Source organism: Anastrepha obliqua, chromosome 2, assembly GCF_027943255.1.
Source record: "Anastrepha obliqua isolate idAnaObli1 chromosome 2, idAnaObli1_1.0, whole genome shotgun sequence".
NCBI classification, from domain to species: Eukaryota; Metazoa; Arthropoda; class Insecta; order Diptera; family Tephritidae; genus Anastrepha; species Anastrepha obliqua.
Window position 1 is genome coordinate 2,072,971 of NC_072893.1, and position 16,000 is coordinate 2,088,970.

General features: G+C 35.9%; 1 protein-coding gene across 8 annotated transcripts in view; it reads left to right on the forward strand.

The window, feature by feature from the left end:
- The window catches only part of LOC129237293 (putative protein kinase C delta type homolog), a 53,784-nt gene that overhangs the window by 31,427 nt on the left and 6,357 nt on the right, over positions 1 to 16,000 (forward strand). For 3 of the 8 annotated variants that reach the window (XM_054871950.1, XM_054871951.1, XM_054871952.1), the window contains 2 exons: positions 667 to 768; positions 8,711 to 8,794. The exons of the other annotated variants lie outside the window; for them this stretch is intronic. In XM_054871950.1, coding sequence (XP_054727925.1) covers positions 667 to 768; positions 8,711 to 8,794 — 186 coding nt within the window. The remainder of the gene's footprint in view (positions 1 to 666; positions 769 to 8,710; positions 8,795 to 16,000) is intronic. 8 annotated transcript variants of the gene reach the window in all.

The following is a 16,000-nucleotide window of genomic DNA, read 5'->3' on the forward strand; positions in this document are numbered from 1 at the left end:
AAATCTTAGCTATCTCGATTTTAAATAACTGCATACTAGTTTAATTTTTAATTCGATTCCAATACGAATGCCCAATATATATCCCTAAAAAGTAAAAAGTTGTGGCATCATTTGATGTTGTTTGAGTGTAGACTGCCGCTAAAAAATTCCGCATAAGCCTGAAAACGATTCAATTTTCTGCAGTCGGAATTCTAAAGCGGTTGGGTGATTAGCCGCGCTTCTCTTCAAATTTTTAGGTACTGTGCGTACTGATATTGTCCGTCGCCTGCGAAAAGTAAATCGGGCTTGCAAGGTTTTTTACGGTAGAAATACATGTAAGTCAATTAATGGAGAAATAAAAGTAAACCAAATTTCAAACACCCGTCGTAACTTAAGTGAAATACTAAGACTGATTAGAAGAACAAATATTTGTCAAAGTGATTAAACTCGCCTCGTGTGTGCCAAAAGTTTTGCTCTACAAATACATACATTCATATATGCAATTCATATACATCGTACATACATACATACATTACCAAATGATCATCTAGTATATAAGACATCGTTACAAGTGAAAATATTTACACAAATTTCTGATCTTTTGAACATCAACACCTCCGATCGATGCTTCCGTCTACAACCACAAACATTCATCGATCAACGCCTGCATCTCTACCACGGCTGCAGAGTGCGACGTGAACTGCCACAAGAAATGCGAACATTTAATGGCCAATTTATGCGGCGTCAACCAAAAACTGATCGTCGAGGCTTTAGCCTGCGTCAAGCGAGGTAATCGCTCTCATAAGACCATTTCTGTTTCAATCAATTTGTATCCAATAAATGCCAAAAATATTAACAACTCTACAGTGATTTAAGTTTAGTTTTAGCTTTATTTAAAAATTACATGAGTGCGAAATTTACCAGCTCAGGTCAATACAAAGTACGAAAGTTTAGTTTTGATTTCCTAGTATGACTTTTATTTTTTCTTTTATTATTTACTAGCTCATATTCAAAAGGCTTAGCTTTTTTGCTTAATGCCAATGGATAGACAGAGTCATAAAATTGGTGTTCATCGCCACAGCGCTGCCTTATAGACGAGTATTGCAAATGGCACAAAAAGTTAATTCAGAAGAGAATTTTAATATTTTGATTTTTTTTCACATAGTTAAGGTTATTTACGCTAAATTGTATTCGTTTTGGAACAATTAAAAATACGAGTATATTACTTTAGAGCTCCCAAAATCATATTTGTTACACGCACCTGCAGGCAGTATAATTAAGGAATCTGACAGCATCTTCTTATTGCGCTCACGTTCTCAGGCCTTTAAGGGTTCGAGGGCTCAAATATATTATTGTTATTTGAGTTTTAACCAAAAAGCAAATACTTATGTTAAATGAGAATTCGGAATATATACTACATACATTGTTATTTATATAGCCAGCCTTGGCCAAAAGTACTAGGCTCGCCTTTCAGGCACATTTTTCGTTTTAAAAAGTAAAGTAATCTTCTAGTTATACTATAAATCAGTACAACTAAACGGATTAGTGATAAACACATTAATATTTAGTAGGTCCACCCTTTGCTTTGATAACAGCAGCAATCTTCTGGGGCATGCTGCGTACAAGCTTTTGCACATTCGGCTGTTCTTATGGCGCTTCACTCGTGAATTAAAGCATTTTTCAGGGCTGGTTCCGATGTTAAGCTGTGATCCATTATCTTACGTTTTAGCCCACATGTGCTCTATGGGGTTTAGATCTTTAGACTATGATGGCCAATCTAACAAACCAATGCTATTCTCTCTTAACCAATGCATCGCAGTCGCTGATTTGTGAGAAGGAGCATTGTCTTGTTGGAATTGAACGAACATTTCACCGACATCATCAGCAGCCATAGAGCTCCAGATCTGCCTCGAGGATGCTTAACAGTGGGTACCACGCAATCTGCTGATATTCCTCGGCAACCCGTCGCTCCACGAACGTCACACCAGGTTTTAAATACCTGTAGGAAAGCAAAAAACATTGTTTTAAAATATTTGCGTTACTTCCTCGAAATTGGACTAGAGTTAGAAGGTGTGGTTGTTGACATTTTAAAATGATATAAATTAAGACTCCCTCGAAGTTCGATTCATCAGACCACCGAACATTCGACCAATCTTCTTCCCATTCCAAACGCTCTTTCCGATTTTCTTCTGAAAGCCACGGCTTCTTTCGTGCTTTGCATCCTTTTAAACCTGCTTTCAGAAACCTTCTTCTAGCTGCTCGAACGATAACGGACTTTCCAATTTCTTCCGACAGGGCAGCTGCAAGGGCAGAAACACTCGCGTATAAGCTTTCGGTCTTTCCGTACACTAGTGAGGCGTTTTTTTCCACTTTTTGATTTTAAAAAGGATTTGTCTGCGCAAATCGCTGAACAATACATTCGACTGCACATAGTGAATTGGTAGTCCCAACTTAAGACGGCCCTTCCTCACTTAAAACTTAGGTTCTCACTCTTTTGTCGTAACAAAGTTCACTTTTTTTCTTCTTTTTTATCTGCCTATTCCATTTACAGAATGTTAGCGATCACAACATTTAAGTATTATGCAAGTTTTAAAAATTTGTAAGTAAATAACTCTTAGTCACATACTTTAATTCATTCTTGATACTAAATATATGACGATATTTTTTCAGTTTTGTGCTGCCTGTACGAGTCGCCCAATTTTTCGAAGTCCAGTCCTTTCTCTTATGCTCCTTGACCAAGACATTTGCTTCCTTCTTAAGCCACGTTTGCCCGCAATTTTGCCTTGCACAATGAGTTGCAATAATTCGTATTTGAGTCCACGCATAATATGCACGAAATATGCGGTTTTCGACGCTTTATTGTTGTTATAAACTCTCTTTCCTTATTAAGTGTACGTTGAACTTCTGCGTTGCTAATCTTTTGTCTCCAAGATACTTTTAACATTCTTCGAAAGCACCACAATTCAGAAGCCTCCAACTTATTCCTAAATGTAACTTTCAGTGTCCACGCACCATACAGCAAAAGTGACCAGGCACTTAAGATGCCGCGCCGTAATTTTAAATTTGAGTTCCTGGTACAGTAAAAGGTTGTTTAGACACTTCTATTCACTTTTTAGGCATTTGGATAATAAGAAATTATTTATATCCGCTTTATAACTTTACAGCAAAGATTATTCACGCATTGACTAACAAATTAAAATGCCAAAATATTTTAAGTATACCTTTGAAAATACAACATTGTAGACTTTACGCACCAAGTGTGCCATGGCTTTTCCCATACTCGTAATACAATTTATTGTTATAATCAAAGGTTGAAGACACTGGTGAAACCTTTGCAAAAGCAGCGCTCACTTTGGTAGCCACATTTGAAATTAGTTGTATTTTAGTGGGGTGCCTAATACTTTTAGCCAAGGCTGGATATCCAGTTTTTGAAGAAGTATTTCAAGCTGTGACCCGTAGATCCATTATCTGCAACGTGAAAGCCAATATCTTGGAGTTAATGGGCAATGTCGAATGTAATTTCATTTTCATTCCAGCTCTTTTTACTAATCAATTTCGAATGTTATTTTCCAAGTCGTTTTTACGATTTTTACCAAAGCTAGAATAGCAAATAGTAATAATAGAAGATATAGTCGTGTGCTAAAAATAAACGAGTACAATTCCCAATTACGACTAATAAATAGACTGCCCAAAGACACTAATCTGCCGATTCAATGGTTCCCTTGCCAAAACGCTTTTTGTCATATTCTTTGTGTACTCATCATTCGCTCAAAAATAAAACAAAGCGAAATTCCTTATTTTTTTAAATTGTTCACATTATTTATGTATTTTCATTGTTATTTTGGTTGTTCTAATGCTTTTTGATTCAATCCTCGTTTGCGTGTATTTTCTGAAAAGGCCAAAATCCCAGCGAGATGCTCAAAATAATTAGTTTGCACTGCGCCATTATACAAATGCATGCATATACATACGTACATACATACTTACGAATATTCCCATACAAGTGAAAGAATTTAATTTTGGCTCACTGATCATCCATTGTGTTCGATTTATTGGCTTGCGACCGTACGGGTCAGGTGATTGCGCTGTCCAGAAGAAGAAAATAAAAGTATAAAAGGCTGTTTGATCGGACACTTTGTCAGTATGTATGTGTGTGCGCATGCCAATCACATACACAGTATGAACGAGTATATTGCAGGTTTATATTGCATGCAGCAGTGCCCCAAATACTTAAAAAATATTATAGTTATTTGTCGCCATTTTACGACATCAGGCTCTGGTGTTATATTTAGCTGGTCTCTTCCCGATTGCGTTAAGAATCTTGGCACCAGTTCCTCAGCTGTCTATTAAAAGCATTACACTTAAATATTTGCTTATAAATGTAAGTATATCACCTTCGCCTATGTGCATAAATATATTATTGGGTGTAGGTGCACTTTATGTAGATTTAATGCAAATTTTGCATTCCGTATCCTCGTTAGACGGGCGCAGTATTAAATTGCTGACGCCAGCGAATTATTTATAAAATATGTAAAGTTGTAAATATGCATACGTGCATACATATGGACCTGATACGATGTTCTATTGCCCGTTTGTAGTTATGGACTTGCAATTAGAAATTATTTTCTAAACTCCACGTTTCATCAAACTCAGTTTTTAAACTCTTCCTCAATCGCTTTGATGGTTATTCCAAGATATGTGAATTTTGTGTGTCTCTATCACTAAATATCTAAAGCCTAGAGGTCTGCAAACATAAATCTTCAAGATAAAATCCATTACAGGGCAAATATAAGTACCAGTGACCAGCCACCTAATTTGTTTCTGCCTTGAAAAAGAATATGGGATTATCAACTAAACCAGTAACAAAAATTGTTTTTTCCTTTAAAAATGTGTGACCGGGCATTTTATTTTTTGTTTTTTTTTTTAGCGGGGTATTTTTCCTTAAAATATGATTTATTGGGAGTGCAAAGTGAAAAATAACTGGTTATTGAGAGCTTTTTAAAAGGAAGTCCCTCAGATGAGGAAAATTACCATAGGAGGAAGAAAAATTTCTTTGCTGTAAAAAACTGGTAAACGAGTATTGTATTTTTTTCGAAAGTTATAGATATTTGGTACACTTTGTATACCCTTATAAGTGATATATATTTCCCGTGGCTCCTAGGTGGAACAAAGAGCCTCGTGGTTTCCTTAATCAGAGTTTTACTCGTAAAATAGGGTAGATAGATTGGCCTTCAGTATCCGGGCTTAGTGCCTCCAAGCCTTCCTTCTCACCGATGATAAGCTTATACCGAGTTTTCCTCGGTCGACAGCGCCTCGTTGACAAATAAAGCAGAGGGCACCAAGTTTTCACAGTCGGTGAGGTTTTCAATTGAAAAGGAGTAGCCATATATCGCGCATCACTTTCCCATTAGCCCCAGTTAGCCTCGTTAATCAGAAGGGTTTTCTAAAATATTTGCATTATTCGTTTTTTCGGATAATTTTTTTGACTATTGTTTGCTACTGTTATTGCGGGTCCACCCTCACTATCAATATAAATTATTAGCAAAAAAAGCCAAAAAAAAAGAACAAAAAGACAGAAATTTACGTTTCGATGTTATCTCGAGCTGTACGCAAAAACTTATTGCCCCTCAATAGAATTCGTACGTAAATTAGAGTTAGGTATTTGCCCAACCGTTAAAAATTAAATATGACTTTGAATACATTTTTTTTAATTCAAAAGCATCAACGGCTCACTAGCACACTTACCCCAAATGTAGAAAACTCTCTCTCTTTGGCACTATGCGACTCATAATCGGCGCTTAGGCAAACAATAATAAACTCATCCAAAGACTGATCCATTAATTGTGAATCGCTTACATTTGTGGTAGTATTTCTTTTAACAATAGCAACTCTTTTAATAAATTTATAGAACAAATTCATCAGGAATTTTTCTTCAATCACGTTTGCATCTGGGTATCAAATATGTCAGAATAGAATCAATTAAAAATAAATATTCCGCTAAAAACCACTTGAAGGAAAATAATTCTTAGAGTATTCATCTAAGCACTCAAATGCTTCATAATGTAAGTCCAGAAAATGTACGGCCTCAGTTTCTGGCAAATTTAATTGAGCAATAAGTCACACACTCTGAGTATAGTTTTAAACTTAGACCTTATATAAGTGTCTATAATTGGAGCGCCCATCTCTGCTAGGTATTTGACCCAACTCCCAATTTATAGTGTACTTTTTGATGCTCTAGAGAGACCTACAGTTTTATGCTGTCTCCGAACAGCAGATGATCTTTTAAAGAGCATTTTCTAGACAGCATTGCGCCCGAATGTTTCCCATCGCCTTCCATGCTCACACCCAGGCTTTACTGAATGACAGCCACGCACAAACCGCAAAATTTTACCAAATATTTACCGCTGCAACAGCAACACTGAAATTAGCTACGCTTTCTTCTTGGCATGTGCAGAAAATATATCCGATAGCAACATAAAATTTCTTCGAGTCTAAAACATAAAAATAATAAGAGGTTTTACAGAGCTCTTAAAGCTAAATGACTCAAGATTAGTAATGAAATAAATGAAAAAAATAAATAATAAATTTTCTAAGGGCACGGGCAAAAGGAGTATTACGCGCATGCAAGTGAAAACCCCGCAACAGAGAGGAAGAAAACAGGCAGATAGTGACAGTACAGACCTTCTATTCTCTGGAGACCTTAAATTAATTAAAATCAAACGGCACTTATAGGAAGGAATAGGAGGATTTAAGAATGTATGCGAACGCAGGGCACATTTAAGGAACACCTTCTGTAACGTTCAGTTCCCTCAATTGCAAAATGGAAATGAAAATTCTAATTTGAGAGTGTAAGTGTTCGGGAACTTTGAGCTATTACGCCGTACAAAAGCTCTAAGATAGAAAAAGTAATAGAAGTAGATACAACAAAGTTAGTGCGGCATTGAATGAAAAATGGCAGTCAAAAATCACACCCATACCTTTGAACTTATGGCAGAATTGACTTATAATATTAGCAATATCATAGGATGATTGGAAAACATTAGGCGTATTGGCGATAGTAAATTGAACACATTTCTTGATATTTAAAGAGATGTCAGAGTTACTACACCAGCGAACGAGCGCACTAATATCCGATAGCAACATAGGGAGCTACTCTGTATTTCTAATCTACCGAAAACCAGGTACTAACACATTAATCATTAACGATAATACAAATAGGAGTAAAGACCCTAAACCACTGCCTAGTGGCACCCCTGAAGATGCAATGAATGATTCCGAGCATTCACCCTCAGTCACCACACAACTTGCAAATATGCAGACAGTCATACAGTGGAGATTTTGCATTTACCAATTTTAAACGATTAGATGGATACCCTTGCTATTATTATTTTATTTTATTTCATTTTATTTAATCAGAAATCTCTCTCTTGCAAAACACTTTTCGATTTACACACATTTCTGCCTTTGTTTGTCCTTGTGTAAACTGCAATGATTTTCATTGAATGAGTTTGGCCAATGCCAATTAAAAATAACGATTTATTTGATTATTATAATTTTTTCAGAAATAATATTTTTTACTAGAATTAGTTTATACTTATCAGACTTTTATAATTTTCTTAAATATTGGTAATTTTTTCTAAATTTTTTTCTATAATACTAATGAGCTTTTGACTTCTATTACTTCAAAAACATTGGTATTTTTTTGAATGTTTTTTTCCCCAGGTAGATTAATGTGTCAAATATTTTTGCGATAAAGTTTACTTTTGGAAGTGTTGCTACTTGTTGCCTAGGAAAATATAAATTTAAATCTTAGTTTTCGACCTAACAAATACTTAACCAAATTTTATGAGAAAAATAAAATAGTTATTAATTATTTATTCCAATTAAAATAAGAAGACAAATTGACATTTTTTCTTTTTCCCTTTTTTCTTTTTTTTTCTTTTTCCGAACTTGAAAGAAATAATCACCACTCGCGACCAATTAGCAAAAATAAAAATTATGAGTGCTGAAATTTTGATTTAAAAATAAAAATCGCAGAAAAACTATTTTCTAAAAGCGGTCACCTTCTGGCAGGCAATGACCGGCCTCCGAGTGCATTTCTATCACGAAAAGACTTCTCATAAAAACAAACTGTCAATCGGAAACGCATAAACTTTAAGGTTCTCTGCATGTGGAAAAAAATTCTGCCGCACACCTGGCATTGCAAAACACTTAGTTTTTCGTTCGTCTATCGATGATTATAATTAAATTCAAATATTTGCTAAAACTATGTTTCAAAACTACGAGGGTTTGCAATGAATATTTCAAGGTGCTCAACCTCACATTTCCACTTTTTCTTGCCAATGGCGAAATTTCACACAGGTTAAGAGAAAATATTGAATAGCTACAAAACGAAAATCTTAGCTGCAAAAAGTGTCCTCTTTGGCTACTTTCACGCATATACTTACATATAACTGTCAGCCTAATTGACAGCTCGACAGTGACAAGTACTAAAAATGATCGCACTATATTCTCAAGGGCAACAAAGAAGCAACGACCAATAAATAGGAAGAGTGTCCGATAAGATTCTTACGTATGATATTCGAGGCCACAAACCCAAAATATCGAACGACACTAAAAATATCTGATATTCAAATATATATAAGTATATTTGTTGGCATTTATTGGATTCATATGAATTGTTAGAGTAAAACCGAATGGAAAGTAAATTATTTATTAATCTAACGTATAGGCGCACGCGAGGCCCGAGAATCACCAAGTACTCCGCCCAGTTCTAATCCTGCATACAAAATCGATGCCACCGACGAACAAGATGGTATGCTCTGTGTCTGTATTTGTGCTATGAGTTAGCCTTATATTAAAATAAGTGAATCACATACATATGTATAAGCAATACATTCAAATATTTTAGATATAAACAACATTTTTCCAGATTTTAATACTTATTTTCATATTTTATTTGTATATTTGTAAATGAGGTGCAAAAGTCACATCGCACGCTTTATAACAGTACAGCTCATGTATTAACCGTTTCATTGTTTTGGCTACGTATTTTATGTTAGTATTGAGCATATAACGGCAAATGTGACTCGCAATAGTGGAGCCATTTCTCTTCGCATTCCACTCAAGTTACAGCAAATGTGTGCAGTTACTTATTTTTGAACATATTGAGATATTTAAGAGTGTATAAAAAATTTAGAAAGCAAAACATGAGTGATTCTACGATGATTGCTGAAAAACAATATTCACGCCGAAGTAAATCATTTATTGTAGAATTTCGAAACATTTGGCGTTCAAAGGTTTAAGAAAGGAGGCATATTTCGAAGAGAAATTCACAAATCATGACGATGCTGAAGAAATAATTGGAATGGGCTGACCCACCTATTTTGTCCTGGGCATGTCAGTTGACGAGCAAGAACCAAAGTCAAACATGGAAAAGTCGTAGATAATCGCAACAAAATAGAATTTTAATAAATATATAATAAATGACTTCTCGAAAATTATATACTACACTTACACACTTACACACTTACACACTATTGTGCATATCCAGCAAAGGGGCCAACTAGATTTCATAAAATACCCAGTTGATGAAATTATTGAATTTTACAGATTAAAATACTTTATTACTAAAGGATTGGAATGCATTTTTATATTTGATGAGCAAAAAGTTTCATTGAAAGAAAAATTTTACGCTAAACAATATATTTTTTGTCTCTCACTCATGCCGACGAGTTCGGTCATTTAGAATCTTCAAGTTGTTGACAGCTGCTTTGCTTGCACGTGTTTGGGCTCGTCTTCGATTTTTACCTGTTCAAAAAGATGGATTAAAGAAATTGTATCAAATTTAGTGTTAAAAACGAAAATAAGTGCGCGGATGCATTCCGAATGTTGACTGAGACATACGGAGACGCTACTTTGAACCAAAGCAACGTTTATCGGTGGTACAAAATGTTCTCAGAAGGCCGAAAAGATGTGAACGACGAAAAGTGTGCCGGACGCCCGAGCACTTCAACAACAGACAAAAAAATTAATGAAGTGAAGGAAATGGTATTGGCTACTCGTCGAATCACCGTTAGAGAAGTTGCTGAGGACCTAGACATATCGATTGGCTCGTGCCATTAGATTTTTTTCAATGAATTGGGCATGAGACGGATCGCCGCCAAATTCGTACCAAAACTGCTAATGAGATGTAGGACTCTGTCCGTGACGACCCAAATTTGCTTCAGAGGGTAACGAATCGTGGGTTATTGGTTATGATGTGGAAACCAAAGCTCAATAGAAGCTGCTGCACGAATCAAGACCGAAAATGCGCGCCCAGTTCGATCGAATGTAAAAGTTTTGCTCACCGTTCTCTTAGATTACATGGGCGTTGTGCATCATGAGTTCTTGTCACAGGCTAAATCGGTCAATAAGGAATACTACCTGCAAGTTATACGAAATTTGCGTGAAGTAATCCGCCAGAAACACCCGGATTTGTGAAAGAACAAAAATTGGCTGTGGCATCACGATAACGCCCCCGCTCATTGTTGCTTGTGCGCGACTTTTTGGTCAAAATCAACACGTTAATGATGCCACAGCCACCGTATCCCCCAGATCTGGCCCCCTGTGGTTTTTTTTGCTCCCGAAACTAAAGAGGTTCATGAAAAGACGATGCTACGATTGGCGAGATGAAGACGGCATCGAAGGAGGAGCTGAACAAGATAAAAAAATGATTTTTTTAAGTGCTTCGAAGATTGGAAAAAATCTTGGCACAAGTGCATAATATCTCATGGGGATTACTTTGAAGGGGACATAATAGATATTAATGAATAAATAAATAATTTTTGATAAAACACAAAATTCTCGTAATTTAATTTCTGATAACTATAGTAGTTTCACTCTGAACTGTTTGAGACATTGAAAAAGCGGAAACATTCCACCATCCAACCAGTAAACTCGTTTTATAAAAGAATAAGAAGTCATTCGAATACAGCCTCATTTTAATAATAAATAAAACAAAATAAATAAATAACTAAGTAACTAAAAATCCGCGTCAAAAGATTCACCAGCTCTCCACTTCCAAATGATAAGAATATAAATAAAAGTGGCGAAGAACTCGTAGGTAATACAATAATGTCAATGACATCGGCTCGAATTTTATTGCAATAGGAATCTATGATAAAATAGACGATGCGATAATGAATTGAACGAGGAGGGTATATGTTGTGCGTATGTATAAAGTGATTATGTATGATATGGATTTATTGGATCAAATTGTTCAGTAATATCGCATTGACAGCGGTTAGAACAAAAATGAAGAAAGAATGCAAAGTGCACAGAAAATCAAATGAATTTTAGTTCAAAAGTCGCGATATCAAAGATTGCTGCTTAAACAGACGACAGGAAGGCTTTACCGGCGAATACCAGTTGATAAAAAAAAAAAAATGCCACAGGCATCTCTGATTCCAATCATCCAAACCGCATAAATATTACAAATACATACAACCAACAGCGTATCGAGATTTGCATCAACTGGACGTTCTGTCGAGGATAGAAAAGGCAGTGGCAGACCAAAGGCCAAAAACCGGATGTTCTGTTGAAAATGTTGCTGCTGTAGCGCAAAGTGTAGCTGAACAACCTTCAAGATCGATATCTTGACGTTCTCAACAATTAGCCATTCATGAATCGACTGATTGGCATATTTTACCTATAGGCGGTGGACTAGTGGACATTTAAATGATGATCTTTTCATACATAACATATTTTGAATAAAAATAATGAGAGAATCTAAATTTTTACATGTTTTATTTTAAACAACATCTAGGCGCGTCTTTGGCAAAAATCTTTACAAATAGTTGTATACTCACATACATACGTACATTAATTTCAATAAATAACACACAAAAACAACAAGTGCACATATCCTATTTAAATTCTTCATATATAAGACCGCCGTAGCCGAATGGATTGGTGTGTGACTACCATGCGGAAGTGCACAGGTTCGAAATCCCGGGCATGTTTCGTGTTAAGTGTATTTCTGCCATGAAAAGCTTCTCATAAAAAAATATCTGCCGTTCCGGCGTGGCGTAAAACTGTAGGTTCCTTCATTTGTGAAACAACATCAAGACGTACACCACAAATAGAAGAAGGAACTCGATCAAAAGCCCAAAAGGGCATAAGCGCCAATTATATATACTTAGTCCTGCCATAAGTTCTGGCACAAGCTAGGGCTGTTATAGATATGAAATTATAATACTTTTTTTAATGAAGTAAATATTAAAAAAAAAATAAAATTTTCACTCGAAATAGTCACCTTAAAACGATTAGGCCATTCAGCTCATGCAACACGTACGGTTTCCATGGATATTAGCGTCGCTGCTCGAGCCAAAGATTGTTTGAGACTCTCCAAATTTCTGTGAGGCATTCGGTTGGCCATGTTCTCCAATTCCGACCACAAATTGTAGTCCAATGGATTCAAATCTGGACTTCCAGACAGCCAATCTTCTGCGGCTATGAACCCAGGAATATTGTTTTTTAGCCATTGTGGGTGAGTTTTGCCGTATGGGCTGGTGTGCAATCTTGCTGGAAGATCCAACGCTCTCCATTGAGGATAGTACTGCTCAACTGCTACACCACGCCGTATAAGACATCTTCCAGGTACCCTTTTGCCCCGGTCTTAGCCCCTTTTTCGCAGAAATGAAGAGATGTAACGCCTTTACAAGACACTCCTCACCAAACCATTGGCAAACCATTGGGCACAACATTTTTGGCATCTTTAGAAGTTTTAGCATAAATTTTGCCGTTTTGCTTATTCGAAACTTCAACAACAGTGACCATTTTCCAAAGTGTGAAAAGAATATTTTCATGGCCGTCGACCGCGTGCCACCGAAGAAGCTGCTTGCATCTGTCGAGTCTAATGTTCTTCAAGCGCGTTGGCAAAAGATGACCAGTTGAGCGACGGAAGGCTTTCAAGTGCAGATCATCAATGATTAGTCGTGACATGGATCTGGTCGATACATTCATTTCCATGGACATGGTTTTTTGCTTTCTAAGGGGATTTCTGCCAATTCTTTCTCGAACGTCTTTTATGGCTGCACTGGTTCGAACCACGCGAGGTAGACCACCTTTTTTTCTGCGTCTCACTTCAGAAAGGAAAAAACTCTCACTTCACTGGGGAAAACTATTGATCGTTCGGTAAACAGTTTTTTCAGCAATTCATTAATCTCACTACCACACTTCTGTGATGCAGTCACCGCAATGCGATTTTTCTTAGCTCACCACTCAAAACTTTTTTCTGCGAATTGGTACTCGCCGTATGCATTGTAAAATTTGTCACAGAATTTATGGCAGGACTAAGTGCATTGAACTCTAAGACAAAATCGATTAAAGCATAGCTCTAGAACTAATTTCAAACGCCAAATCTTCTTGAAGAGAAATCGCAATCCGCAATTTACCAGAATGCTAATACAGTCCAAAGTACAGATGCACATAAGTACGTACGATTTATGAGTATTTTTGAACAATTTTGAAAAGTTTCTAGAAATTAAAAATATGCTGACTCCCTGTCAAAACAAACAAATTATCGAAATATTCAATATATTTCCTATGGGTGATGACAAACGAGTCTAAACAAAAGGTGATGGCTGAATCATGCGATTTGAAAAATTGCGTACTCGTATGTAGATGAGCATTAGACGCACTAAGTATTTAAATAATGAGTGATTTCATGTAGCAAGTACGGTCACTTTAAATAGCTTTTTGTTTGTATGTATGCATATGTGAAGCACAAATAAATAACTTTCCGAGATTAGGCACAGTAAATTATCTCTTTGTTAACACCTCTTCTTTAAATTCGTTCCCTGAAATGATGCCAAGACACATGACTGAATAAAATGGTAATCCAAAAATAACCGAGGCATTAATTATAACGGGCGCTTTTTAGAACTATATATCTTTTTTGAAATAAAACACGAACAAATCACATCAAATCAAATCAAATCATAAGTTATCACTTATCATATTTTGTGATGGATGAAAACATCGTAGTCAAAATTATATTTGATTTGAGGCTTTCACGGCGTGAACTGAGTACTAATTTGCCATGCGATACATATAAAATTCTGCGCATATTTGAATATGAATTTGAGTATGAATTTTGACAGCCATTTCACGAACTTAGTATCTTAAGGCTTAACTTCGGTAGCGAATGGGCTTCATACCAAAAACAACGGCTGAAATATTTTAAATCAGCTTTATTAACTTGTGAGTAATAAATCGAAATCCTTCTTTCTTCGCAACTGTCAAAGAAATATTTAATATTTCAAAGAAATATTTTAAATACGATTACATAGGGGTGTTTAATAAGAGTGTTTAAGTGTTATTTTGATATTCAAAAAAAATGCTATTTTTTAATATAAATGATCGGATATTTATTTCATTATATTTCAAGATATGACGTTAATAGTGGAAAATAACATCAGGCAAATGACCACCACGACCACGCTTACAGGACAATATCCTTTTCATGAAATTTTCCATAACCGAATTGCAAAGTGGCTGCCTTGCCCTGTGTCCTCGATAGCCTCACGAATTCCATCTTTGAGGTCTTGAAGCGACCCTGGGCTGTTGGCGTAGACCTTCTCTTTCACGTGACCTCAAAGAAAAAAGTCAGGAGGTGTTAAATCACAAGATCTCGGTGGACAATTGTGATCACCTCTTCGAGAAATAACACGGTCCGGAAACTTTTTCCGTAAAAGATCAATGGTTTCGTTGCGTGGCACGTAGCGCCGTCTTGTTGAAAATAAACGTTGTCCAGATCAACACCATCCAATTCCGGCTAAAAAAAAACGTTAATCATCTCTCGATAGCGTAATCCATTCACCTGTAACACCTTTTATTGGAAAATCCTTTATATAAATAAAAGAAAGCACGAAGCGCAATCGAACTTTTCCGGTGGTCAAATTTTTGTGCGATGTTATAGTCGTGGTCTTATAAAAATATTGTAGATTGAAATATTGATTTGTCAAGACGGATTCTGAAGCATCGGCCTACAAAACTAGTATTTCTAAAAAGCCTCTTTAAGATGTCTCAATACGCATTTTTAGGTGTGGTCGTAGGATACTGCCTATTTTCATTAATTTTTGAATCATATTGAGGCAAAATCTAATGCAAACCAACTTTACAATTTTTCCTTGCTACTTAAAGGCAAAAATTAAATTTACATGAAAGGTGGTTGCTGTCGCTATCCGATTTTCAATATTAATTGTCCTCATAGCAAAAGTGTCATGCGTACCGAATGACATTGATTCGTTGCAAGCACAGATGGAAAAACAGACAGACCAAATCGATCCCTTTGTCCATTCCTAACAATTTCGCATTTTATATTTGTATATAAATATATTTTATGATTATGAAAACAAAGTCATAATAGTCCAGTGGGTATAGAAATTTAAATCTGATAAATCGCAACTTTATTAAGATAAGATCGCAAAATATGCAGCATAAAGTAGTCACATCAAATAACGAAACTGATGCTGCGACAGCCAACTGTTTAGCGTGAAGTTCTCTCTATCGAATGCAGTTCCTCTCGTTCTTTATTTATTGATAAATATTGTGTCTTACATTTCAATAATTTATACAATAATTCATTTAAATACATAAAGAAAGAAATAATAAATTTGTGGCAATAACAATGTTGTCTGTCACAGCTCAAAAATGCATCAAAAATTAAATCCTACAATAAGAAATTCTCTACCGCGTAAGGTTGGGTGTATGAAGCAAGTTAGTCTTTTCCAATTATGGCCATTAAGTATATCTATTACTTCTGCTTCATTTAGCTTCGCTGCGTATCTTGTTCTGATCTCCTTCAGTAACGGACATCTTCCTAATAAGTGCTGCATATCTTCTTCCCCGTTTAAATTGCAGAGGGTGCAAATTTTCTGGGTACCTGCAGCCTTCAGCAAGAAATTTCTGTGGTCCTGGAATTGGATACAGTGCACTCTCTCTTAAGCGGATAACTAAGGGACTGAAAAATGTGTCC